We start from the raw sequence: 27,087 nt of genomic DNA, 5'->3' as shown, positions 1-27,087 counted from the left end.
GTTTTTGCATTTATGTAGTTACGCCTATTTGATGCCGAGCAGTCGATATATGTTTTTCAATACAGATTATACTTTAATACATGTGTTTTAAAATTCTTATGTATATGAAAGTCTGTTAACTATGAATGTATTTATAATGGTCCATTTATGTTCATACGAGTTTTATCATTCCTTTCGATATGTACCATGAGTTGTGTACCTATTAGTTTTGAATACCAACAAGTCTTTTCGTAGTACGAATTTGGCTTAAAGCCAACGTTGATTCTGCAAGTCCAACAAAAGTTCGTTTGTATACAAGTATTTAACATGCGGGTAATAAAAATAAATGAAAGAGAGTCCCCGACGTTCTCGGATGGTTGTTTTCCAATTTTCAGATGACGACGAGTCCCCGTTTCGTCGCAGGAGAAAAACGTGACTCACCAGTGCGGTGCGGTGACGTGTCGGAAAATTCATTTTTCACGTTACATACGTATATGTACGATGATGATGAAAGTTTTTCCTCGTTTAAAAATCGAATAAGGTATGTCGTGGGTGCACTTTAGATTTTTGTCTCATTCGTGAGACTTATACCTGCGTGGAGTGTGGGTTGTGAATGGTCCTCGGGCAGGTGGAGTAGTCTCTCATCCGACCGACGCTTTTCCACTTTTCCTCCGTCCACAGTTTCATAGACGCCTCTTCACCAGACTTCCGCATCCGGTTTAACTTTGCCACCCCCTCCGCCCCTCGCCAGTTCGTTCGCTTCCCGCGCAGACTTTGTGTCGCTTCCTAGTCTCGGCAGTCGTGGAAAATACGTTTTCATCCGGAAAATCGAGAAAAGGTTATTAAGCATTACAGGTAACGAGCGTGACAACGGATGTTCGCAGATCGTCGGGAAAACTTGGTTCATTCGGCGGCAAAATGAAAATGTCTCTCGTCTGCGAAACTTATTAATATGTTTTTTTATTATTATATGAAATAATTTAGGGCGGTTCATTTTGAACAAATTTTTACTAAACTCACCTTACTTGGCTTTGACGGAGTTGGTTTATTAAATTTTTAAGAAATTTCATGTAACTTTTGTTATGAAAAGCTATTACCCACACACAACACCAAACAAACAAGCGCTTCAATACCAGGGCAGTGGATTTTTAGTTGTTTTCTTTCTTTTATAAAGAAAGTCAATAAAACAAAGTACATTAAAGTAGTACCTACATATTTGATTAAATTTTTTACATATTTGCATAGCGTGATTAAAAATGTGGTATTCGAAAAGTCGTATTCGATTTTTTAGCGATTCCACAGCCCTGCTTTAATAATTGACGTTGAAAACATGATATATTTCTCATCTGAGTAAAAATTCATTAGTTTTAATTATCTCCGTTCTGGCTTGTGAAAAGCAAACTGAAAAATGTATCCACGGTGAATAGCTATCATTGGACGGCAGCCATAGCAGGCTCACTTACGGTGTTGCCTCCTCTTCGTCTGTAAAGTTAGAGCTGATGTGTATTATCAAACAGGTGTAATGGAACTTCTGTGTTTATCCGCGACCTGGGCAAGAATAGTGCATAGTTATATTTTGCACGTTTATTATTATTTTTTTAATTATCTAGTTAGTAAATATAAAATTTACAATAGGGGGTGGGGTTTGGCTGTCATACGAGTGATGACGAATTAATGTATCTCGACGGTCTTGGAACCGGTGGCGCTTCAAACTCGGTTTACATCAAATCCACAAATACATATTTAGATTTATGCGTAATTATATTCGAATGAATAGTGTATACAAGCATCCATCGTTTTAGGCGTGCGATCATCACCTGTTAGATCACGGATTCGACTCGCACCGGGGTCAACGAATCTCGGGCGATACTTATTCTAATGATGTGCCTGCTTCGAAACCGCTTCGTATGATTTTACGTCGTTACGCCGCTTTGTACACACACACACACACACACACACAGGATATTATAATTTGTTATTTTTATTTGTATTTATGTATATTTTTGAGTGTAAGATCGATCGCGGCTTGTAAGTCAGACGACAGTAGTGATTAGTCAGGGGGCCGTAGGGCTGCATGGGGGCGGCGGCCCCTCAGCCCCCGTGCGGCGCCTCCCGTCTGCCCAATATCGATTCGTCTGGCTCTCTCACCTCACCTATGCACCCCTCGTCATGCACTCGGCTGCTCTCCAGCACTGTATCGTCGCCGTCATGAATGAGTACTCACCTCATCCCCACAATCTGCATAAATCCAGACTCGGTTTCACCATAAAATTTTTTGACCGTCGCATTTTGTTCGTGATATGGTTTTATTCTTAGGTTTTGTCGAGGTCTTTTTACTTTGTGAGGAACGGATTTTTTTTATAAATTATTTGTGGCACATTGCTTTGTCTCAATCTCACGATTTGCACTAGTTCTAATTAATGCATTTACAATTAGGCCAGAGCGAAAAATGTTAATTTTGGATTTTACATGGACCTTCATGACTTATGTATATAGGCGTTGGATTGATGCTTTTCAAATAACAATAGACCGCTCCATTAGTGTTCAAATGAAGAGCAAAAAAGCATGATTTTTCTTATTAATCGACAATAGTAAACCATTTTTTTGTGGAAAAAGCATCAAACGTCGATCTTTGTTCGTATTTGTCTATTGCAGGAGTCGCAACTCTTAGACTAAAAGAGTCAAATATAAGTAGCAAAATAGTTTTTCCAAATTCTTAGTTTTGGCTAAATTTGGCTTCTCAAAATGGCTTTTATATGGTACAAGTTTTGAAATAATTGTTCATATGCATACGTAGACCCGAATATAGTATGAATACCAAATTACATTTTATTCAACTGATTATATGAATTCGGAAGGCTATTCCAAGTATTAAAAAAATCATGGTGTCTGTCTTTTAGACCACTTTTTGTTGCTTTTTTTCTACACATTTTCAATTCCAGTTGCAAGTTCTGCAAATTTGCATCTTATATACACATGTTTTGTCTCGATAACGTCATTATATACTATAATACTATACAAAATTTGAGAATTTTGCAAAATTTTTTATAAAAATTGATAATTTTGTAAAAAAAATGTATTAAAATTGAGCAATTACTTAAATTTGGCAATAAAAGAGTAACACGCACATCCTAAAGAGCCGTAGTTTCGCTACCCCTGGTTTATTACATAATATAGAATTGAATATTATGGATTATTATTAATATTATTTATCTAGCAAATAATATGTACATTTATCATTTTATGTACGTAAATAAATAGTATAATAAATAGCAAGTAGATGTATATATTGTAAAATTTAAAATTCTGAAAGTAAATATTTACTATGTCGACGCGTCGTAGGTGACGTTATGTATGACGACACTAGCGCCATCGATTATCAAGCTAGTAGGGCTGTAGTGTTGTTTTGCTTGTGAATGAGAGGCCGCAGAATCGAACTTTATAGTAAGTAAAATAAATCTAGTTTTTGTATAGTATTCACCCAGCTTCCGACAATATTAGGTCGTAGTAAATTCAGATCGATTGTCTCTTGTTACGATACATAAATGATTCAACATAATCCTTACTATGGAAATACTATTTCATTTTGTTCTTATAATAATCTTATAGTTGGTATCAAGTAAAAATGTTTAGTTTTGATCAGTGAAATAGTCACAATATGTTAACTTTGTTTCGAATAAAACCTTTTAATGAAAAGGAGTCGACTCATGTGAGTAAGATTTTTAAACTGTAAAATCGTAATTTTGTAACAATAATAATTCTCATTGTATCCTTTTTGTGAATGTTCTTCCACGTGCGAAAGAGCATATACGCCGTGATTTTATCAATTGCTTTAATTGGCCATACTTAAATAGTTGTTTCTTTCTAATTTTATCGAACACTCTTGCTTTATATGTACCTACATAAATGTAGCATTGATATAATTCTAGACATGATATATAAGTTTATTGCACTTGACGAAACAAAAAAAAGCAACCGTTCTTACGGTACATGCGAGTGATGAGTGGTTTTGTCGTCGTCGTCGTTTTCAAGATCGACGAATGACATGTGGATGATTTTCGTAATCGCTGCATTGTCTTGACTCGCTGCCTAACTGCAAATCTTGTTGGTGCGTTCGACTTTATGAATTGATTTAAATTTTCCACGTCTTGTTATTTGGCTTATGCACTTATGTCGCGGTGCATACTGTTTTTAACTGTTATGCAGTTGTTGACCTGCAATACGTCGTGGTTTGTAATCCCGTGGACATTATTGCCTTAATTAGCATTACTTAGCGCGTTGGCATCTGTTTAGTTGAGATATTTTCCTTGGTATTACAGCATCTGTAGTAGTAAAAGTAGATTTTGTTTGATTAATCTTACTTACGTTGGATGATTTGTTTGATCGGTGAGCGTTCGTGTGTGACATTTACTAACACCATGCTTTCACTTGGTTATTTCAGCATTTTGACCATACACTTATTTTTTTTTAATTTTGATTTGTTTTGTTTCTTTTTTATTTTATATTTTTTTAGTAGAGTCATCACTTATATCGTCGTTCGGTTTCGTCGATCATGCACTTTGCAAAGCTTTCGGGGGCCTGCTGTTGTTTTACAATGTATTTAAAGAAAACACAGCCGGCTCCAGGAAGCTTCGCGGAGGGCGCAATCTGCATTGGGCTGAAGGTCGACATAAGTGAAAACTCTCGAAATTTCGTTTTCTTTTTCCATACGCAAATTCACTCGCACCTGTTGCACACCTGAGAAGAAAATGCACGTAAACCGAAAGGGTGTATGTAGAAAACGGAGGCAGCTTCTGCACTAGATAGATGCACGGGTGGTGTTCCTTAGTGGCCTTTTGATCTCATCATGTGTTCGTCCCGAGCTCTCAAGAACTGGTTTTAGAGGTTTTGATTTGGATCAGTGACCCGGAGTGACAACGACAAAAAATTCTCGGATGGAAGCCCGGTTACTGTTGAAAAACAACACGCCATAACAATATTGATAATCATAAGTGCAAGAAGATGCCACGATAAGAAATATAATGAACAACAATGTAAATCTTAAATGTAAATAAAATTTAATATAACAAATTTGCCCTTATTGGATTTTACATCTGAGAATTTTTGAATTAAACCAGCATTACCGAGAAACAATAATAAAGGAACACTGAAATTACATGTTTTTTTAAAAGAAGAGCTTTGTTTTTTTGTGATTTTTTTTGTGAAACTTGTGAATTTATGTGAAATTGTGACACGTGTGAGTAGAAACATCTATGGTTCCAACTCAGGACAAAGAAGGCGGTCGTATGTTAAATTTTATCCATTATTTTCGCATGCTCTTAGTTTAATTTGCACACACTAACCACTACTACTAACACATATGCAATTTGGACGCTATCCAGCTGTTCCGAATGTACATACGTAGATTTGGTGACCTATTAAAATGTTGTATTTAGTGGGGTATTAAGGTGTTACAAATGACCACACACAAGTCTACGCGAAATAGTAAACAGTGCCACGCTCTCTGTCCCTCATACAATGATGACATCAATGTATGTAAACATAACTTCATTAGAGGTGTTTCAGTTGTGCAGGTCGTCGACACGTCTGATTCCTTCCCCTCGGAAACGGATGTTTGCCTCCTAAGATCTTTTAGATTTTTAAATATGACAACCCAGCGGATCGATGCTCTGCAGCGGAGCGTGAAGTCGATAAGCTTCGTCGGTTACACGTAAATGGTTCGATTATTTCGTAGGCGTAGTAGGCGCCTCTTCTGTGAATTCCGATCTTTTCGGCTGTTAAGACTTCGATGGGTTTGTGATTAGTTGTTTTTTTCGTATTGATTGTTGGGTCTTGGTTTGAGGGCCGTTGTTAGTTCGGTTCGAGTGTGGAGAAGTGAGTCTGCGAGGACCGGTTGTTCTGTTGGCGGGTCTCACGTAACAACGAAATCGAGAGTGGTGCCCGACCTTGGGTTGAGGCGGCGCCCCCCGTTTGCCTGCGCCCCCATAAATCCCCTCCTCATCCCTTCTCACTTTCTCCCCCTACCGAGATAACTCCGTCGTCACAACGTGTTCCTCCGAATCAGATTACATTATTCAATATCAAAAATCAATTTGGAATTTCAATTAACATTTTATTCAAATTTACAATACACTTGATTTATCGGAGTCGATGTCGAAAAATACCTCCGGAAAATCACTTTCCCGCTCAATACGGTTGAAAATGCTATTGCAGATAAGGAAAATTGCTAAACATCGTGTGTATGCACTTCTGTCTATATAATTATTTAGGCAAATTTTTATTCTTTAATTTACTTCCATAATTCTTTTTTTGCTAAATTTAATGTGTTGTATTTTTATATTGTATATTCGATTATCCGTCGTAAATGAGGCTGATAAAATTTAACTATGTATATGTATGAAAGAGTTTGATCAAATGAATGCAGAAAATCTCATTACAATACTGTCATGACGATCGCAGTTCGCATCGCGTGTGAAATTTTGAAGTTTCCTATATAATTTTACGTAGTATGTAATATTGTTATATCAAACTTTTCATAATTGTATGTAATATACATTAGTTTCGATTATCCGTCGTAAATGAGGCTGACAAGATTTAACTATGTATGTCTTATGGTAGGATGATTTTAACGTTTTTATATACGGATCCTGTAACCATTTGTAACACTACACTGCTTTTACGTTGTTTCACACGATTTCTTCATACGGCTGTTTTTTAAAACATCTCCGATACGAAATTATTAGCGAAAGTGTAACAAATCAAAATTTAAATTTATCCTATTAGGGTTAAACGGTGCTGCATTATTCATGAAAGGGATTGATTTTCGTGGCGGTGTCGTTTATTATATTTTCTTTGTCCTAAATTGTGAATAGAAAAGAGTAAACTCACTTCATAAGGAAACTATCATACGATACGTGAGACGCGATTCAGTCGATACAGACGTAAAACGAGGTGTCTCGATGTTGATTGCTCGGTTTGAGAAGATGTTGGTGTAACTCTTGGGATGTGCAAGGGGGTAACGCCTTCACTTTCCTCCCGCTTATTTTTATCCCAACACATTACGCTTAATAGCACCTTAACGTTTATGCCACGACTGTCCCCAAGGGGGATAAACTCTCCCGAGAACCATTTCCAGAAACTCATTGTTAAATTTGAGATTTTTTTTTTCATTTTCTAGCGAATCCGTATATGTTGTATAAATGTATGTGTAAAGCCTATTACTAACACGCGTGTTGATTTCGTTTCGTAGACGCCTCGTCGCCACCCTGTCTGTCTGTCTGTCTGCTGCGATTCCTCTCTGTTTTGTTGACTTAATCGATGGACTGTTTGATAAGTGCCTTTTCGCCGACATGCCGTACAGGTCGTTTCGAATGAAAGTTTTAAATTTATCTACGGAAGGTCTGAATTAGAGTCGCCCTCGACGCAGATCCTCGAGGCTTTTCTTCGGATGTAATAGGCAAAGTTTACCTATTTGTTGTTTCTGAAGATTAGCCGAATTTTACACGCCGTCTGACAAACACTAGTACAATGTTTGCAACTTTGACGTTTATCATTTGCCGTCTTCTTACCAGCGTAGTGGGGGTCGGTTTTGAAGTGTTATCGAAAGGTATTTCTTAAAGTTTGTATGTGTATATTCAATGTTCAGTGTCGAATTTTACTTGTTCGAATTCAAATTTTTTTGACGATTTTGATTATATAGATAATTGGCTAATAATACGACGCCTTCGAGGTCGTCGCGATGGTAACGTTTCGTCCGTGTGAATCCTTGGAAAAACCTGTGAGAGATCGGACTCAAACCCCTCAAGTGGTTGTGACACGTCTTGTTATTATCTCACGAAGGCGATCTGTTTTCAGATTTGGAATGTTAAGGAAACAAATACGTGATATATATAAATACATTGGATTGTATTTGCGAAAAATAATTGTAAAAATATCTTAGTTTTTTATCGGGGGGGGGGGGGTGGGGGGTGGAGAGGAAAACACCCCTTTTACTAGTTGCGAGATAAAACAATATGTACTAAAGTCTCTTATTATGCGATAGATGCGTTCCACGGGATATCGCATAAAAAAGACTGGCTCGCGTAGAAAAAGTAGGGATGCGTTCCGTAAATTTAATTTTAAAGTTTGGAAAAAAGGGCCAATGTTGCCTGGTTTGGGCCGCATTGTAATGGTACGGCCTGGGTTTGTTCGTTCTGGGTCGGTTGGGCTTACCTTCCACCTTTTAAACAACTAAAAAAAAACGGTGCAACGTTATTGTAATAACTAAAGGCCGGATAACCAAGGTGCCGTCTTGAAAAAACGGACCCAGAGGGTGCTGTGTATTGTTCATTGCATTGTTAAAGGTTCGCCGAACGGTTTTTTTTTGGACTCTAGCTTTGTAAATAGAACTAAACCGCCCCGATTCCTAAAAAAAGCACTGTGACTATCCGGTGTCTAGTAATAACGTCCAAAAAATTTTTTTTTTATTTGTATTTGATATAAACCGCATAACTTCAAATCGGAATACAAAGAGACAAGAGGAAAAAAAATTAATTTCATTAAAATAAATTTCTGAATTAATTATAAAACTTCAAATGGAGTGAAACTTACCATAGTACATCATAACAATAGTTATGTGAAACGTCATTTGATCGGTAATTAGCTGAAATTTTGAGTTCTATTTATCATATGGTTTCCTATACATACTAATAGTTTTAGGACGTTCGTTTTAAGCTCAGTAGCCATTGTCAGGTTATCTCGTGCATTAATCAGTGCAATTCAATAAAAACAATAGGTATTGGCTTGAGCTGTCACCGGTGCAGTTGCGACTGCCTCGGATGCTTCCATGTACAAATTTGCATAGCCAAAATCATTGTTCTTTCTTACTTTCCATTTTGTCCTCTAGAAGGTAAGTGGAAACCTCTTGAGGTAAATTTCTTTCCTCGGGACGGGAGAAATTTTGAACTCCCAGCTGTGATCGAAACCGCAATGCAGCCTTTTGAGCTTATTTGAGTACAATAATGGTCATGGGTGTTGTTGCATCTGTTTTATATGACTCAAAACAAACAGCACCCTATTTCACCAGTATTCTAATTTTAGTTTACTATTGTTGGCTGGGTTAACTATGTATCAAACGTATGCATATGATAGAATCACTTAGTTGAACGGGGTATTGTTTGTCTTGTTGCGTTTTGTTGAATTTAGTAGTGTTCAAATAGTGTACGCTTGGCTTGTTCCATCGAGGGCAAAACGATGATTAGTTTGCGAGCACTCAAACTACGGAAGTGTATGAAAGCATCTTGTTACAAAGTTTCGTCCCTCTGAAACGCCCCGTGTGTCACAACATCGTACCTCCCGGGTCGAATATGTTTAAATTTGTGGCGTTCGTAGCAAAAATATCCTCTTGTGATTCCCACGCTGTCTAATTTGAACTAATACGCAAACACATATATAAATAAAAGTGCAAACACATCATACATAGTACGCACGACGACGTAGTATTATTTCTCGTGTAGTTTTCGCAGTCACGTATTGACACGCTGCCAAATTCCCGAACGTTTCATGAATGAAACCGCTCGAGTGTATGTTTTCGTGTTTTTTTCCCCCTGCGTTATCTTATCCAGAAATATCGTCGCTTTTTTTTATATATATATATATATTTTTTGTTTACTAACTCTCTGATTTGTTGCAGATCGCTCCCGCAGCGAAGAAACTGTGGGACAAGACGGGCGGCGAGACAAAGGCGGCGCCCCCGCACCTGCCGCCCCTACAATTCAACCACGAGATGTGGCGTGACCCCACGTGGTCAGCGCAAGGTAAACCAATCAACCGACCAACCACTAACGTTAACCAATTGGATCTTTTTGCCCATCTGTATCTGTATCTCATCCAAGGCTCTCCGGCGCCAACATTCTCGAGTGAAAGTTCCACTTTGGAGCCGTAGTTTACAGAATTGTTTCTTTAGTTGTTTTAACTTTTCAGTAGTGCTCGGTGTAAGTTAGTACGGGTACGATAAGTTACCGTTTATATAATAAGCAGTTCCATTTTATGAGAAGCTGTTGTCTTTTTACATACCTCCTTTACGTTTCACATGGCTTTCTTACAAGCCTCATATCATGTTGCTTTCGTTTTTTCGTCTGACAAAATTTGGGTTTTATATCCACACTCTTCCGATCGTTTTCAAACTTTGCCATTTTTTAATACAGGATTTGTAACAAAGTTCATTAGTCGATTTTTAATTAAGACCATTAAGGCGAAACCACACTGAATCGTACGCCATGTACGTTCTCGTGGCTTCCAGCTGGCAAAGGGCATTTCTTCAGGTCATTGTTGATTCATAAGAAACACAGTGGCGTCATTTCAGGTTTTTCCGGGGGGAAATTTTTTGACCAGTAATGAAAGACTTTCTAGGGAGGGGGGGGAGTGTATTATATTAAAAAAAAATTAGTGCATATGAATTTTAACTATTTCTTTTAATATTTTTTTTATTTATATGTTTTTATCAATAAAATTAATAGTAAAATAATTTTTAAAAATCTATTAACCCTTTGGCTGCTACGAGGTTTTTCAATGTCCAAGCGAAAAATGCTAACATTTGTAATTATTTTGAAAAAAAAAAATATAATATTTTTTTTTACATACTTACTTCGCCGAACGCTCGTAATTTTTATAATACTTTATATACATTTTTAAGAAGCAGTGCTCTCTCTTTCTGTCTTGCTTTTACATGCGTGCGTGCGAAAGAGATACCTACATATATACACTAAATAAGTTTTGACGATTGTTTTCCGACGCTCTATTTTTTTCAACAATCTATTTTTAGACATCGATGAATCCTTACAACATGCGAAATATTCGAAACAGGTAGCGGTCTTTCTCTCTTTCTTTCTTGGTTTTAATTGTGTACGTGTGAGCGAGACACACAAGGATGCGAAGTTTCTAATAATCAAATAATTTTTCAACATGTATCATAAACATTTTGTATGCATTTCAGTTGCATTTGATTGATTGCACGAATTCGTGACGTCTCGTGACCTATATAATTGAAAGCGGATTTCTAATGTTTTTTGCCATTTATTTTAACTCTGCAAAATGATATCGGACAGTGAAAGTGATGAAAGCGAAATAATAGCTCCTCGCCGAGGAACTCGACAAATCAGCAGCTCTACTGATTCTGAAAATTAATTTATCGACAATAATCAATTCCCAAGTAATAACTCCTTATATGACATTGACAACGAACCCGAAATTTACTTTGATGATGAACCCGAAATTGAAGAGCTTTTATTTAAAAAATTGATAAATATTTATAAAGCATGATTGAAAAATAAATATAAATACGTATATAAAAAAAATGTTTCGTGCCACTGATGCGCTGGCGACTCAAAGAAAGTATTGAAATACGACAATTAATGACGACAACAACGATCGTCGTAGCAATCTTCGCCTATTTCAAAACAACGATTTATCGTTGTTGTAGCAGTCAAAGGGTTAATAATAAATGTATATTTATGAATTACAAAATAGTCTCCTGAAAATACATTGAACGCCTTTTTTTAAACTATAAAATATAAAATTTAGCATTAAATTAATGTTGAAAGCTGTTATTATTATAATATCATTTTATTTACAAATACCATTTTATTATATCATTTTATTCATAATAATAAATTAAAAAACGTGGATAGTCCCGTTCAAATCTAAGGGTGGGGGGGGGGGGGGGGCGATCTATGTCAATACAAGGAAAACACTCCGAAGGTGATTTTGGCCTTATGTACATAGTAGATCAGGCGTGCTAGGGTTTTTTAACCCTAGCACGCCTGATCTACTACTTTTAATATTCTAAATGCCCTTAACGGCTCTTGTGCCAACTTAGGCGAGTCTTTTATCTTGCATTCTACTTGCGTGCGTGTGAGCAGGATACAATGCTGTGGTCACGTGCTGTTTTCTATCATAGGTGCCATGACAGAAATTACTCCAAGGGGACACATTTATTGTTAGATTATTTTTTGTACATAAATACTAATAATTTCAAACATTACAGTACATATGCTGTTATTATAAATGCTATTTTTTATGTATGTATGGATGTATTTATGTTTATGTTAATTGTTATTTTGTTTTTTTTCTTTTTTGTGTTATATTTTTTGACCATTGTGGCGCTTTAGGAATTCCTGTTATGCCACAATGGTCTGTTTAAAATAAATAAATATGCATATATAGAATAGAATAGAATATTAATATAAATATCTGTGGATAAACGTTGATATACAGCGAATTTGCGAGAAGTATATATTTACATGTATGTACATAGTATGTAGGTAGCATATATTTATAATAATCGACAAATTCAAGATCCTAGAAACTCGAATTTGCGGGTAACTGGGGGCAGCGTACCGATTTATTGGATCCGTCAAAACAATTAGCTAGATAAATCGGAAAATTGGAAACGGTCGATCTGTGTTTTAATAACCATAAAGATCTTTGCCAGCAGCGTATTTGGCCGAGACTTGAAGACTTCTCTACTGGTAAACAATAGCTGTTCAGTGGGCTACGTATGTAGTTACAGATATAATTTATTCCTCTGAATTAGTTTTTTCAAGGTGGGAACCAATTTCATGGTGATTTTGAGGCCTGAATTAAAAATATCAGCGTTATTTACTTGCGTAAACATTAATATTTCTCTTAGAATCAACTTCGTATTTTGTGGTGATTATGTACTATTACTACAGAGAGGTAGGACCGTCATGTACGTATATTTTAAAATATGTGTAATTATAGTTTGATTTAGTGATAAAATAGCATTGGGTAATATTTTGTTTTTTAAACCTGGCATATTTTGTTGTAAAATAAGTGGCAAAGTATAATTTATTGGATAGGCTAAGCTAGATCAGTTAACTTTCCAGATATTATTTTACACATTGAAGTATTTTGAATGGTAAATGAATATATCATCTTATTATATTTGTTTGTTGTCAGTGTGGATCGTGAAAAATGATTTGTGATCAAAAATGCATTGTCCGGTTCTACCTCTCGATATGACAGTATAAGTTATGGTATGGAACATTTGACAAACAATGAAATTCAATGACAAGTGTATTAAAAATAATCCGATTCTTTGTATGACTAACTTCAATACAAAATATATTTATTTATTTAGGTAAAAACAGTCACATACAATTATTTAATAAACACATTTAAACAAACAGACCTAAACTACCATAAATTTTAACAATCTTATGAATAAATGGCAATCGAAATTAAACAATACACTTAATAACTAATACTTAATTACTATGAAATAATAACAATATACTTAATATGTATGCATTGGTCGTGACACGGGATTGCCTCGTAAACATTTTCACTGTTGTTAATGTCGTGTTTGAGACCCGATAAGGGATAGAGTATACCGGTGATGCTGTAAAATTTGGTCTTAAATTAAATTCTCACAAACTATTCTTATGCTAGTTTCGTAAGATTATGTTGTTTTGTGACTATTCTAATCTTAATTCCTCTCAACCAACCACACAAACTTTCGAGAAAACATTTACTACCGGGATGTTCTTCACTGTCAGTAACAAGTCCACTACGTACATACGTATAAACGATGCTTAACATTTCTAGGGAAGCTGCCCACATACGTGTATAAAACATATTTTCCATGTGGCGGAGTATGTATTTATCTGTTTTTGCACGTTTCATATCTGAAAGAAACGCGTGTTGATAGTATCGCTTATGTGTACATTAAAGAGAGCATGTCCCATTCGAAACTCTTTCTAAATGCGGATTTATATACCATACAACTTTAATCTAAAATTTCTTACTACTCATCTCTGTATATAAACATGAAAATTTCAGAATGTTTGTTGCATTTGCCTTGTGTTCGATGGCATTTTTTGTGGTTACCTGTGACGGTTCATTGACTCTAATTGTAGCCGTTTCCTGAAAATGCCAAAACGCCGATGCACTCCCAGTCATTATCGACAGTTGTTATTCAGATGTGAATTGCGTGTTCTCGTTACGTTTGAACAGACAGAGCTGTTCGCCATCGTTGCACATATGCAAATGTAAAATTTTCGGTAAGGACTATATGTATGTGGCTTTCAATAATACATACATATGTATGTGGCTTTCGAGTGTTTTTCCTTTTTACTATTTTGACGTACACTTGTGTAATAGAACTCGTAAAATAAATTTAATCTAATTGGCTTGTATGCGTTTACGACCTTCGCCGTCATCATCATTGTCGGATATTCGTTGTGTAATTGTGAAACTGACGTTGTTTCTCCCCCCTCTTCGTGCTTAATTGATATTTCGTGTCGTTTGCGCTGCTGCACTCTGTTTAAATTTTAACTCGTACGAATTATTGATCAAAATTTTATACAAAACTATTTGTATAAACATATTTTTATCATATAATTCATATAATTTTACGCGCTCGGTTTCAAGCTTCGCTTTCAATGGTGAAGAGTCTCAAGAAGGGATACTCTCTAGTGCCTTTTCCTTCTGAAGTGGAGAGACGGGAAACAAAGAAGGGATAATGAATTTGAATTCAAGTGAAGATACGATGTTCTTGCTATGTTCAAATATTGCGATTATCATTCATTATGCAATGGGGCTTACACTCACCGACATTAAAAACCTGCTTTGTTTTCGGAATGAATCGATGGATCGATTGGTTCGTTAACCCTAAGCCCGAACGAAATCCTCGGATGTGGAGATGGGAATGCTGATTAGGATGTTCCATTTTGTATCTTGGGTAATTTTGTCGAAGTTAGAAAATTAGTCGTTGGAAAATTCATTGTTATCATTGTGTACAATTACGGTTGTTTAATTGTCATTTAGATAAGACCTGCAGTGTGTAGGTATGCGCCATAATTAATTCATACCAAAGTGGTCAATTCAAGGGCACGCATAGATGTGGAACACCTGAATCTGGCATTCTTGATATCTCGGCGGCTGTACTTCTCCGGTGATGACTTTCAGGAAAGTTCAACTTTCTTTTTTATTTTTCGATTCTTGAGGATTGCGTGTGTGACGTCATCCTATCTGATGGGGTGGTGGTAGGTGATGAGTCCTTCGGAACAGCTGTGTCGGTAGCAGGCGCAGGCGTCGACTGGGGCTCGTCCGGGCCGCGGCCGTCGCCCAGCAACAGACTTTCTCCTGCCTCTCATCCCCTTCATCTCTAACGCACCTCTCACACTCCCCCTTACCGTCGTCTCCCCCCCCCCGCGAATTGTGATTTTCCGCTATTTACGATCTTATTTGATACGAACACATGCTCTACGCTCTGCCTCAGCAGAAAATAGAGCATTACCCCATGATCCATGGTGCTCACGAAACTTTAAGGGGCGATTCAAATGCGAGATATGTCATTTTATAAAAGTAAATCATCGGCATGAACATCGGCACTCGAAGATTTTTTTAGGTGTAAACACCGTAAACTCGAAACGTTTGTCATTTTGTTGTTGTTTTTTTTTTAAGTTTTAGTTAAGTGACGGAAAACACGTATAAAAGTCTAATAGAATAGCCATAAAAATAGTTTTTAAATTTTTTTTTTTTAATAATTAATCAATGTAGAAAATAAATCCAAAGAACACCCATAAGTTGAACTTAAGTGACAATACGTTTTATACTTTGGTCAATTTTATATGTAACTAGCTGAACCCGGCATGCGTTGCAATGTCACAATAATGCATGCAATTCCCGTTCCCGTTCCCATTTGTCGGAAAAACGCAGGCAGCGAACACATTGGTCGTGACGCGAAAACATTTGAAATTATAGCGTGGCAATGACACTCATTCCCGTTTCCGTTCCCGCTTTTGGGCGATTTTTTTTCACAGTAATCTACCCGGATATGCATACAACAAATCCTGAAAGTTCCATCGTAATCGGTTCAGTGGTTTAGGAGCCTATTCGAGACACATTCAGACAGACCTTCATTTTTATATATATATAGAAGATAAAACTAAAAACCTTACCTTGCGAGTAGTACTTTGCGTCAAATTGAGTTGATGATCTTCAATCAGTATTTATTGTATACGAATTTTATCAGAGGCGGAGCTGGTTGCTCTCACGAGTATTCGAAAATAGAGACAAAATAGTGTCATATAATACAAATTTTCATTCCAATTTAAATCAGGCATTTAGTATTTAATTAATGAGTACAAATGTATACGAACGATTATCGCTTGTTGTCTCTTTGGGAAGTTTTCGAATTCGTCAATTATTCGCATGTTGAAATGTAAACCGATCAATTGTCGAAGTTTTTATCATAGTGTTGTGTTAAGAATGCGAAATCAATACAATTTGATTATATAAAAATCTCATGTGCATAAATAATTTATCAGCCGACGTGAACATCGCTTTTTTTACATTTCTCTCGGGACGTGCTTGACCTGCATCAATTAACAATCCAGTGGTAAATAATAAACCTTGGCCTTATTTTTGCCGAGGGCGTAGGTAATCTTACGACCTTTTTTCGGCAGGCGAACGAGACATACAAATCGCTTTCACTTGACTTTTACGCTCCCGAAGATTGAAAGCTACATTTTTTTTTTTTATTATTATACAAAAAGCTATTGAAAATTCTTTGATGTACTATTCCGTTTGTTCTTATTTTCGTTCAATCTTTCATTTTGAATTTCTCCGATTGCATGTATTTTATTGTTCTATTATGAAATAAACGATTTTGTTACGCCGATGCCGACAGTGACACAAATTTATTCGGAAATATTTGTACATCTCCGAGTGTAAATCTGTATTATATGTAACGATAAAGAGCCACGGCGTTGTTAGACCGTGTCAGGTCAGAAGTATAAAAATGCCCCAACATGAACTCAAGAACAATGCCAACAAAGGTCATGGGAACACGAAGCGAACGATCTGAACAATGACTTAAAAGAGCATGTTTTTAGATACTGTCAGTACAATGTGTCACAATAATACGGAAAAGAAGCTTAGGGGTTGTCTGTGGCTTTAATCGCTCATCTCAATAAGTTTGTAAAGATTTTAAGAGTCTTTATTATGCAACTGACATACACACACTCGCCTGAATATGTATGGGATGCAGAAGTCGTCGGCTTTGAACTACTTAACTCACGTTCTATATAAATGTTCCAATTCAAAACGTGTATAGTCAATGGAAGACCATCCGAAATATTGACTGCGTTAGTCATCTGATTAATTTAATTATTCATTCAATTGTTTTTAAATTATTTATTTTTAAAGAATTTTTATGTTGTGACCAGCTCTGAGGTCAATCAAGTTCAAAGACGAGGTATTGACACTGTAATGCTATGCGGCGATATTGGAAATGTACATAATATACAGTCCAACTTGGTTATACATATGTACAAAAGAATAGGGTAAATCACTTGTACATAATACCGATAAACATGACGATATTGTTTGTGTGAATCAGATTACTCCCGTTTTTTTTTGTCTAAATAAACAGTGTGCTCTCTGATTTGGATTTGGGTTGAAATTTTCAGATTTTTTTTAATTTAATTTTGAAATGTGATTGTTGCAGTGGAGCATGCGGTCTCGCAGCCTATCGCGATGGGTGCGCGAAGGGGCGCATTCCCGACTGATGCTGCCAGCATCCTTTCCCCCCGAGACGCAACTGGAGGCCTAGGTGTCAAAATGGTGGAGTACGTCCTCGGTGGCTCACCGACAGGTAAATAATCAAATTAATTGCCATCGCTCGTATTATATTGAAACAGAGTTTTAAAACCGTTAATTTTGTCATTAATATGGATGTTTTTTTATAATCAATGTGATTTATTATACGGCAAGATTTAGTATTTATGTATATTTTTTATGGAAATAAGAAAAAAAGTTCAGTTAGCGCTTATCTTTTTTTGCAAACTGGATTGTAAGTTCAGGCACAGGGGTTATTATCGTTGCATTTTCTTGGGCCCACCTGCGCTCTTATGTGGGGTTAAACAATGTCGTACGTGCTTTCAGACGCAATGCATGCCTGAAGAAATGCGAATATAGAATTTTCTCGTCACAACAAACCGTTTCAATCCGGTTGTCGAATGGGACTTGGGCACCAATCTCCCACCTAAAGATTCAGTATACTTTCTTCTCCCCAAACGAATGGTCCTTGCTATTTAGTTTTTGCGGTAAAATGTATATGATTTGGTTTGATTATGGTAAGAAATTGATAATATACAAATATTTTTACTAATTTATCCGTTAAAATGTTATTTCACCAGTAAATCTGTAAAAAAAAATACCGGTACAACAAAAAGTATTCTATATTATATAAAACATTAAATTCCTGGCCTGTCAAAAATCATATACATTAATTTTTCTAAGAAAGCGCCGATTGATCACCTCTGTCGTGTGATAGTATGAATATTTATTGTTACGTTGTCATTTATTTCGTACACGTTCACTCAGTAGTTGATCAAATGACATTTACGTTTCGTACATATACATTTTTTCCAATACAATATTCAACTAGTTGAATTAACATAATCGACAGGTTATTATTTTTGTTTATATTGCATTTTTCAAATCGGGCAAACTTCACAGTCGTATATCCTTGTAGAATAGACGTGCTTCAGTACAAACTACATGCATACATACATTTTTTTCTACGGTTATTAAATATTTAACTATGTATGTATGTGTGTGGTTGGATCAATATCACGCCTCGTCCGTTCTTTTTACTTGAATTTTCCTCATTATTTGAACATTGATTGCAGGTAAAGACAACCACATGTCGAACCTGGAGCCCCGATTGCGCGCTCTGAACCTGTCGAGTGGTGAAGGAGGTGTTGGAGATCCTGGCGGTGACGGAGGCGGCAAAAGTGCCGATGGTGATCAATCTCAACAGCATCAGCCCAATGGAGCACAACCTCTACACAACGGCAACGGAGGAATGCTGGTCGACGATGACAAGGGATTCAAGTCAGTACCTCACAACGTCTATATTACTCCGCAAATTGGACATTAAAATTCGAGTATTACTATTTTATGTGTGTTCGAAAGATTAGCAAGCGTCGCGTTATAAGCCCCTAGTGTGTGTGTAGCCGTTATATGAATTAATTAAGTTGTGCAAGGGGCGAGCTCTTTAATTTTTACTCGCTATTTGTATATATGTATGTATGTAAGCAGGATCGCGTTATTGAAGAGCTTGCGTGAATATGTACATGTGCAAATCCACTTTATCATTAGTACGTTATAAAAATTTATCTGATAAGGATGTTGTGGTTGTAGCATTTGTTCGATTTGGGTTTTTGAGGTTTGTTCACTTTCGAGGTGTTGATATGGATGTGTGTTGTATTACTTATTCTGGCTAAGAGGTGCACTTTTTTTCGTTTGCGCATGTGTCAACATTGTAACTCACTGATTGTGAGTGTGCTCTCGTCGTGATATCAAATATCATGCATCATAGAAATTCTCATCGGAGTGTCATTCTCCGATTGTTTCTGTTTTAACTTCGATTCTCTCATACAAATATATATGTATATGTATATCCATTGTGACCGTGAATGTCGCTGGGAAGACAGCTAACTTTGTATGTGTGTGTGTGTGTGTATGGACGTTCCAAGAACCTGTTTTGAGTACGTAAACCTCTAGCACAGCACGCCTTTCCTTCGCTCTGTTTTTCTACTCCCAAATGGTTACTGGTTGGACAATTGTGTATTAATAAATTTTATCCACATTAACGACTATAGTGCTACCTTAGTTTTAAAAAAAATAACACTTTTTGTTGTAAGCGCATGGTAATATTATTTCATGGATTATCCACGCTTTTCAAACACCGCAAATAGTAACCGGATAAAAGCGAAACCTGTATAATTCAGCGGTATAATTGCTCGGTAATTTAAATTTCCATTTGCTAATACAGAATTATAGCTCGTTGTTTTGCTCGGGATGGTGGATCGTTTTCCATTTGGAATTATGCCGTGCGATGTCTCGCTCTGAAGGTTAAAATTGTATACGCTTTGAGATTTTTTACTTATTATTTTAAATTACTTTCGATGAATGGGAATGGAATGAAAGAAATGTTCAATCAAATCTAAATTAAACCTGAAACTTTTTGCCTAAAACATTAGGCTTGCGTCAAACGTTACGAATTAGGGTTAATGTGTTCGACGAGACGCCCTTGGAGCGAATTAATTTAGCGATGTGTGTATCTAGATTTCGTTTTTACGTAACCCTAATTAGTGTTCCTACGAGAGTCTCTGTGCAAGATTTGCGCCAACTTTCAATATCAGGTTTAGCCGCCCTCGCGTGTTTTCGAAGGTGTTGTCATCCTGTTTCCGGAGCACGACCAGCTAGCAGAGGCGGCTTCGACTCCGAAGTCGATACGTTTCCTCGCGTTGGCCTGAGTCCGTTGACTTTGCGAACCGCTCGACCTTGGCGGCTTTTTTGCGCGTCCAAGAGTTTTTCGACCTGCGACTGACTGACTCCCCAGGCCCCGTGGATCTCCACTGCCCAACTTCATTTATGCTATGTGTATCAAAACACATCGAACACCTATAAAAATATACCTGATCGCCGACAAATGGTAATGATTTCGGTCGGAATCTGTCATTCGAGATGTAACGTGGGAAGTCAAATCTGCTATTGAGATGTGAGTGTACATACACATTTAGAATGAGGAGATTCTGCCCGTATTTGCATCGACGACGAACGTAATGCTAATGCTCTGCATATAGTGACGTTTGCATGCTCGGTTACGTGTGTTTTGCTTATGAGCTTCTCTCATCATTTATATTCGACGGAGAGTCAGCGGTTTTGTTATCATTGTTCCTGTAACTTGAACGGTGTTTGTGTGCAATAATAACAACGCTGGCAAAATTTCCGTATCACTCGCGAGGAGGCTATTGTTTCGTTAGACTTAGACACTCGTTCTATTTCATCTGAAAACGCGTCTCAATTGCTAACTATTTTTGGTATTCCACTATTTACCAGTCAACGATGTGTGCTAGCTAGAGTGACTGCCTTATTATGTTATATCATCGACCAGTCAATGTCAGTGAGACTCGTACTAGAAACCAAAGAAGGTCGAAGATCAGTCGGCAAACCGAAGCTGTTTGAGAATTCAATTATATTAATTGCTAGGTATTTTTGAGTTAATCGAATAAAATAAACGATTTTTTTATAATTATTTATTCAATATTCTTTCCTTCAGTCGATTTGGATAGACTTATTAACCTTGTAGGTTCTAACTTGAGATGCTGTCATTTTTTTATATGGTGCTGAGAGCTGCATAGATAGTTTTATTTCAAATTCCAATCCAATTGAATGCCTGAAATATATCCACTCGGGATTCTTTCATTCTAGGACAATATTGGCCAATCAGGGACGGTTGGCAAACTCCAGCCACTTGCATTCGTAGTGTATGCGAAGGTTGTGCGAAATTGCATAAACTCAAATGCGCTAGAAATGCTCGTACCCACTAGCGTGGATGAGATTCACCCATTGCAATTAGGCGATAGCTTCTCCAGTGCTGGGGATTGGCAACCTCGTGTTCCGTCACGCACTCTTGCTTATAGACGAGGCTTTTACCTCGGCGCTTCAAGCTCATGTTTAATTAGTAGCTCAGGATGAGAAGTATTTATTGACTTCAAATGTTTTTTGGGCAGCGGACACATCTCACATATCCTCCTACTGATGAGGCAGGTAGAGGACATTAAACTCGCGTTCGAATGTTCACCTTGTCTCTACTCGTTCTGCTGGCTAGTTAGTTGGTGCTGCTGCTTCAGTAGTTCGTCGGATTTGTTAATAAACGCTCTCCGAATTCGCACAGCGTGTACTCTGCCAAGTATTTCAAATGTGCAAAGATTACTTGTACAGATACGAGAATTCGGGCAAAGATACTTGCTTCGTATGAAATACATACCTGTCCTGCCTACTTGCGAAATTGCTTTATTTTTAGCTCGATCGAAATGGATTCGTTCGCGAACTGAAGTACCCACCAGCAGGTATCGACGATCAACTTAACGCGGGTAAAATTGGATTTGAACCAAGGCCTTCCACAATCTTAATCGATTCATGACATCCATTTTCGCACAAGGCGAACAATCGCCATTATTTTGTTTTAAAGAGCAATGTGTACTTATGTCTTTTGGCGAGCAGCGAGCTAACTCTCTTCGCCAATATTTCGGCCACCGAGCAAGGTCACTATTATTTTATATATGTGTAAATATATACATATATATGTATTTTTTATGCTTCTTCGTTGCGGGCAAAACTGCATCTTGCATTTATTTACGCGCATGAAAATTTACATCGTGCAACATTGAAATGACCGTTGTCGAAGTCTTATCGAATGAATCGAAATACACGTAGGATTCGATGAGTCAATGTGTGCCGTTCAAACATTGAGTCAGATTTCTTAACGTATGTCGATTCTTGTTATTATAATGATAGCGAGCAATCTGCTGTGCTTTGTAAATATCTAGACTGAGCTGTTTTTCAATTGTATGCTTTTCAATTAAAATTTTTGAGTATATCGTCGCTTATCGCCTTGAACACATTTTAAATATTTTAAATAAAAAGATTCTGTGTGTATACCGATAATTAAACTATTGTTTAATTGCATTCAATGGTATTAGGGGAAACACTATATGTACGAAGTTCACCTTTCATGATTCCTATGGATCACCCAAGTTGCTCTGACACGTAGGAGTCGCGTATTTTGAGGTTTGCACATGACAAAGCTTTGCGGCTAATCGAAATTTAGAGTTTGAATCAGGGCTGTGGAGTCGGATCAGAATTTACCAACTCCGACTTTTTGTTTTTGATTCGACTCCAACTTGAATGATTTTAGTAAGATCGATTTTTCTTGCCAACGTATAACATTATTAGTAATGAAAATAATGGCGATATTCAAAATATTAAAAAAATCACTAAAAATTGATGTTACCCAATTTATTGAATTATTGGTAATGAAATAGGTATAAATAAAAAGTATATACATTCATAGTGTATGTGTATGAATTTCATACACAATTTAATAAAAAATAGTATATAAACACATCAAAATACGTGCAATTCAACGATTTTATTTACAACTATTGTGGTTTTATCCGGCTTTACTCGGCATTTGTAATATAAACCGCTTAAAAATGGCTAATCTAATAGTAAACATTTTATTAAATTTATTTGAATATTCATTTGTTTTTTTTTTATTAAATTTAACGTCAAGGATTCTACCACACATACCTTACATACTTACAAACATACAAAGTCTCTTTCGAAATTATATATTAGATTAGATCTAATTTGAATTCATGATTTTTATAAATAAATTAGTGCTAACCGGCTTCGCTCGGTAAGTGGAAATGCAGTCTAGTAGTGAGAATACCGTCGTACCATGAAAAAATCTTAATGTTTTTATTAAATTTATTTCAATTGAAAAAAAAATAATATCATTTTACGACCGACCAATCACAAACGTCTTTAACCAATACAGCCGATCAGAAACGAATTACAGACGCCGTTTCGGTTTTATATTATACTAGTTGTTTTATCCGGCTTCGCTCAGTATTTGTAATATAAACAGCGTAAACATGGCGAATCTAATAGTAAATATTCATTTGTTTTTTTATTAAATTTATTTGAATCGGAAAAAATATAATATTCAAACCAATTGAATTGTCATATAAAACTTGGTTTTATTTATGTAGTTCCAACCAACATTACATATGTTCTTACATACTTACGAAGTTTATTTTGAAATTATATATTAGATATATAAGATCATTAAATTTGAATTTATAAGTGGATTTACTTCAATATAATTTGAGATTCTAGTTGGCACATACTGTAATAAAGAAAATAATTAAAAAAATGAGTGTGTCGGTTGATTTTTTACTACTCCGACTCTTCACTCCACAGCCCTGGTTTGAATATGTACTGCAAACTGTTGGACCGCGTGACTGTTGTTAATTTATAAGCGCCCAACAGGAAGTTTTTCCCTTATTACCTACCAACCTCATAAATTCGTGTAAACAATTGTTCATTTTTTTTATTAGTTTGTTTGAAACCATTTTCAATACAGAAGGATGTATTCATATAGTTAGTTCATTGAAAGAAGTGAATAATCTTGTGATATGGCATTAAACAGGCAATGGATAATGTTTTTATTATTGGTTGCAATCTCGGATAGGAATCGTGTCTGTGGTCGATCGCTTGATAGTAAGTAGTGACGCTTGAATGGATAGGGTAACGTACGCTTGTGGCGGCACCTTTGGCCGCAATGAGCCGAGCCGGCATCTGTGCGTCGGTGTTGGTGTTGTCACGGTGACAGCGGCGCGCGCAACCTTTTGTTATTGTCGGAACACGCGGCCGGCTTCCATTTCCCCTCCCACCACCCACACCACCCACTTTCCACCGCCTACGAATTCTCCACGCCTGACATCTAGCGGCGGTCGCGACAAATACTACAACAGCTGATTGCCACCTTCGCACACAGGTGCTGCTTTCCCCGATTTTCATTTATTTCACAACTTTATTGCAGGGACCCGAACCGCTATTTTTTTCGTTCCGGTTTTCGGTTCTCTTGTATTTAAATATTAGCAAGTTAATGTAAATACACCCATACCTAACGTGACCATTTATTTTTTTCCTCAAAATGGGACATTACCAATTTTTTCAAGGCTTTTCTATGTTTTATTAGGTAATAATAGCAGGGCTTTTTTTTTTTTTTTGAAAAAAAAAAGTGCCAGAACTCTTGTCAAGTTTTTTATTGGAAAAGATTATATTTAAATTATATAGAATATTCGTTTGAAACATAAAAAATGGTGAGACAAAAAGGTGCCGGAACGCTGTTCCACCGCGTTATATGTGAAAAAAGCCCTGGGTATATTTAAGATAACGTAAATTTTGTCATAGTTTTTATTTATTAATGAAAAGAACGGAACTTCCAATATTTTGAGAAGATTAATGGCATTAGATACAGACATCTATGAGAATATTGGTCCTAGATGGTGCAAATGGGTAGAAAAAGTGTTCTAGAACAAGCATCGGCAACATTTTTACTAACGTCTTCTTAGTTCAGAATCGATTTTTTTTAGCTGTGGGTCAAAATGCGACTATTGAGATGTTTCGGGTCAGTGGGTATTTTCATTTTTTAACAGTCTTTTATTGAATAGTAAGATAAAATTTATTGAAAAAATAATTACATTATTTTAAACAAAAAAAAACAATGAAATAATATTCAAACTTATTATTATAAAAATAAACTTGCCAAGTTTTAGTTCATAAATTTATGAACTTTATTAACATTCATAAATTTATGAGTTTGTGATGTCAACTTAGTTGAGTCTGGTTTACATTTAGTCACCTTAAGACTAATACAAGCGTCAGGATTTATCGATAGTTGAGTTGATATGTTTACTTAAAATAAATTTCATATGTGAAAATATATGCTCACATTTATACGTAGAATCAAACGCCGAAAAAATGGCAAAGCCTAATTTTTTAAAGATGAAAACTTTGTAGGAAGTGATGCCCAACACGTTGATTTCACGAGAAGATGATTATCTTCCTTTTTTTCTAAACCTTTCCTCAATGAATTCAAATATTGTGTAGTTATTTTCTTGGAGTCGTTCATTGAAATCATTGTAATGGTTCATTATGTCTGCTAAGAACAACAGTTTTAAAAACCATTGTTTATAATTGCGTTCCAGTTCATATTCATTGATGTCGTTAAAAAATATTTGTATGTCATCAAAGCACTATAAATTTATGAAGTATTTTGCCTCAACTTAATCATCTTATTTCCGTTTGTAACATGAAATCTCCTAATTATGATTAAATTTCTTCCAAAAACGCTTTGAAGCGTCGGGTGTGTTAATGTATATCATACTACTATTTTGTTTATGACATTCATCTTTTTCATTTACATCCTTAAACCTTTGCAAATAAATTTTCTCTAGCAATGCTAATAATATCAGCAGATAACATATAATTTTTGACCCAGTGCATATTTTTCAATAACATATTTTAAAAAAGTTATTTTTTGGTAATTATTACATGAAAAAAAAAATCCTAAGCCTAAACCGATTAACTCTAGTGGGTCACTTGAAATTGTCAAATGAGTCACTCAGTGACACACTGATCATACATAGATTGCCGATGCCTGTTCTAGGGTGAGATTCCCTACTTCGCTGAGGTGTCCAACATTTTAAGTCCTCCAAAATATAGGGATTGTAAATTTCACCCCTCAAAATCTTTAAGCAGCGTTTCAAGAAAAATTAACATCTCATCTGATAGGGTTGAATCTCAACGAACCTAACACAAAAGCTTTGGAATACAAATATGGGTAAATAACTAGACTTTGGCTACTCGTCAGGGCAATTGTCAATAACAATAACCATTCGTTCCAACAGTCTTCTAAGCAAGAGAGTTAAAAAAAGCGTGTAAATATATGCTTGTTCTAAAAAATTAACAATAATGCCCCGATCTCTAGCCTAAGTCTTGTAATAACCATATAATTTTCAAGTTAACTATGCACTAAATTTTTTATGTCATGTTTATTTTATTAATAGCCAAATCTAACGCGGTTAATCGTTTTTGGAATAATGCGTACGAAATATAAGAAAGGAATAGGAAAAATAAAAATGTAAGAAAACCCAATACATTTTCTTTTCCCTTATGTAAACGTATTTTAAGTTTTCTTCCGGAGTTGAATTACCATGGCATAGGAGGGTTGACTTTGTTTTGAAATTTAGACATAGCAACATTATAGATAACCCTAATGTGCCACTTTAGCTAGATAATAAAGTGTGAAGTGAAGAAGAATGGTTTGAATGATTATAAAAGTGTACATAGTAAATTTTTCAATAATAGGGATTGACGATGTCAATATAAACTGGCGATTTCATGAGTACGCTAAGGCAGGAAAGTGCTATTCAATACATATATATATATATTTCTCAAAAAAAGATAGGCAGAGATTTTAATTATATTTAGTATTTAAAAATACATTTATGATAATTTTACAATAATTGGCAGGGTAGCAAGATAGATTTCAATTTATTTGGCATGTAAATCTACAGTTTCTGACAATTTGCATGAAATTTTGATTTCAATTCCTTTATGATACGTATGTTCAATGACACATTTGTCACAATTGTTAATATTTATTCATATTTC

The 27,087-nt window shown here is 36.0% G+C and overlaps 1 protein-coding gene across 3 annotated transcripts in view; it reads left to right on the top strand.

Moving 5' to 3' along the window:
• LOC143916905 (maternal protein pumilio-like) overlaps positions 1 to 27,087 on the top strand; it is a 171,640-nt gene that overhangs the window by 16,878 nt on the left and 127,675 nt on the right. For all 3 annotated transcript variants that reach the window (XM_077438188.1, XM_077438187.1, XM_077438186.1), the window contains exons 4-6: positions 9,650 to 9,773; positions 17,492 to 17,638; positions 18,678 to 18,882. In XM_077438188.1, the coding sequence (XP_077294314.1) occupies positions 9,650 to 9,773; positions 17,492 to 17,638; positions 18,678 to 18,882 (476 nt within the window). The remainder of the gene's footprint in view (positions 1 to 9,649; positions 9,774 to 17,491; positions 17,639 to 18,677; positions 18,883 to 27,087) is intronic.

Source organism: Arctopsyche grandis, chromosome 9, assembly GCF_051622035.1.
Source record: "Arctopsyche grandis isolate Sample6627 chromosome 9, ASM5162203v2, whole genome shotgun sequence".
NCBI lineage: Eukaryota > Metazoa > Arthropoda > Insecta > Trichoptera > Hydropsychidae > Arctopsyche > Arctopsyche grandis.
This window is presented reverse-complemented; position numbering and strand designations above follow the sequence as displayed.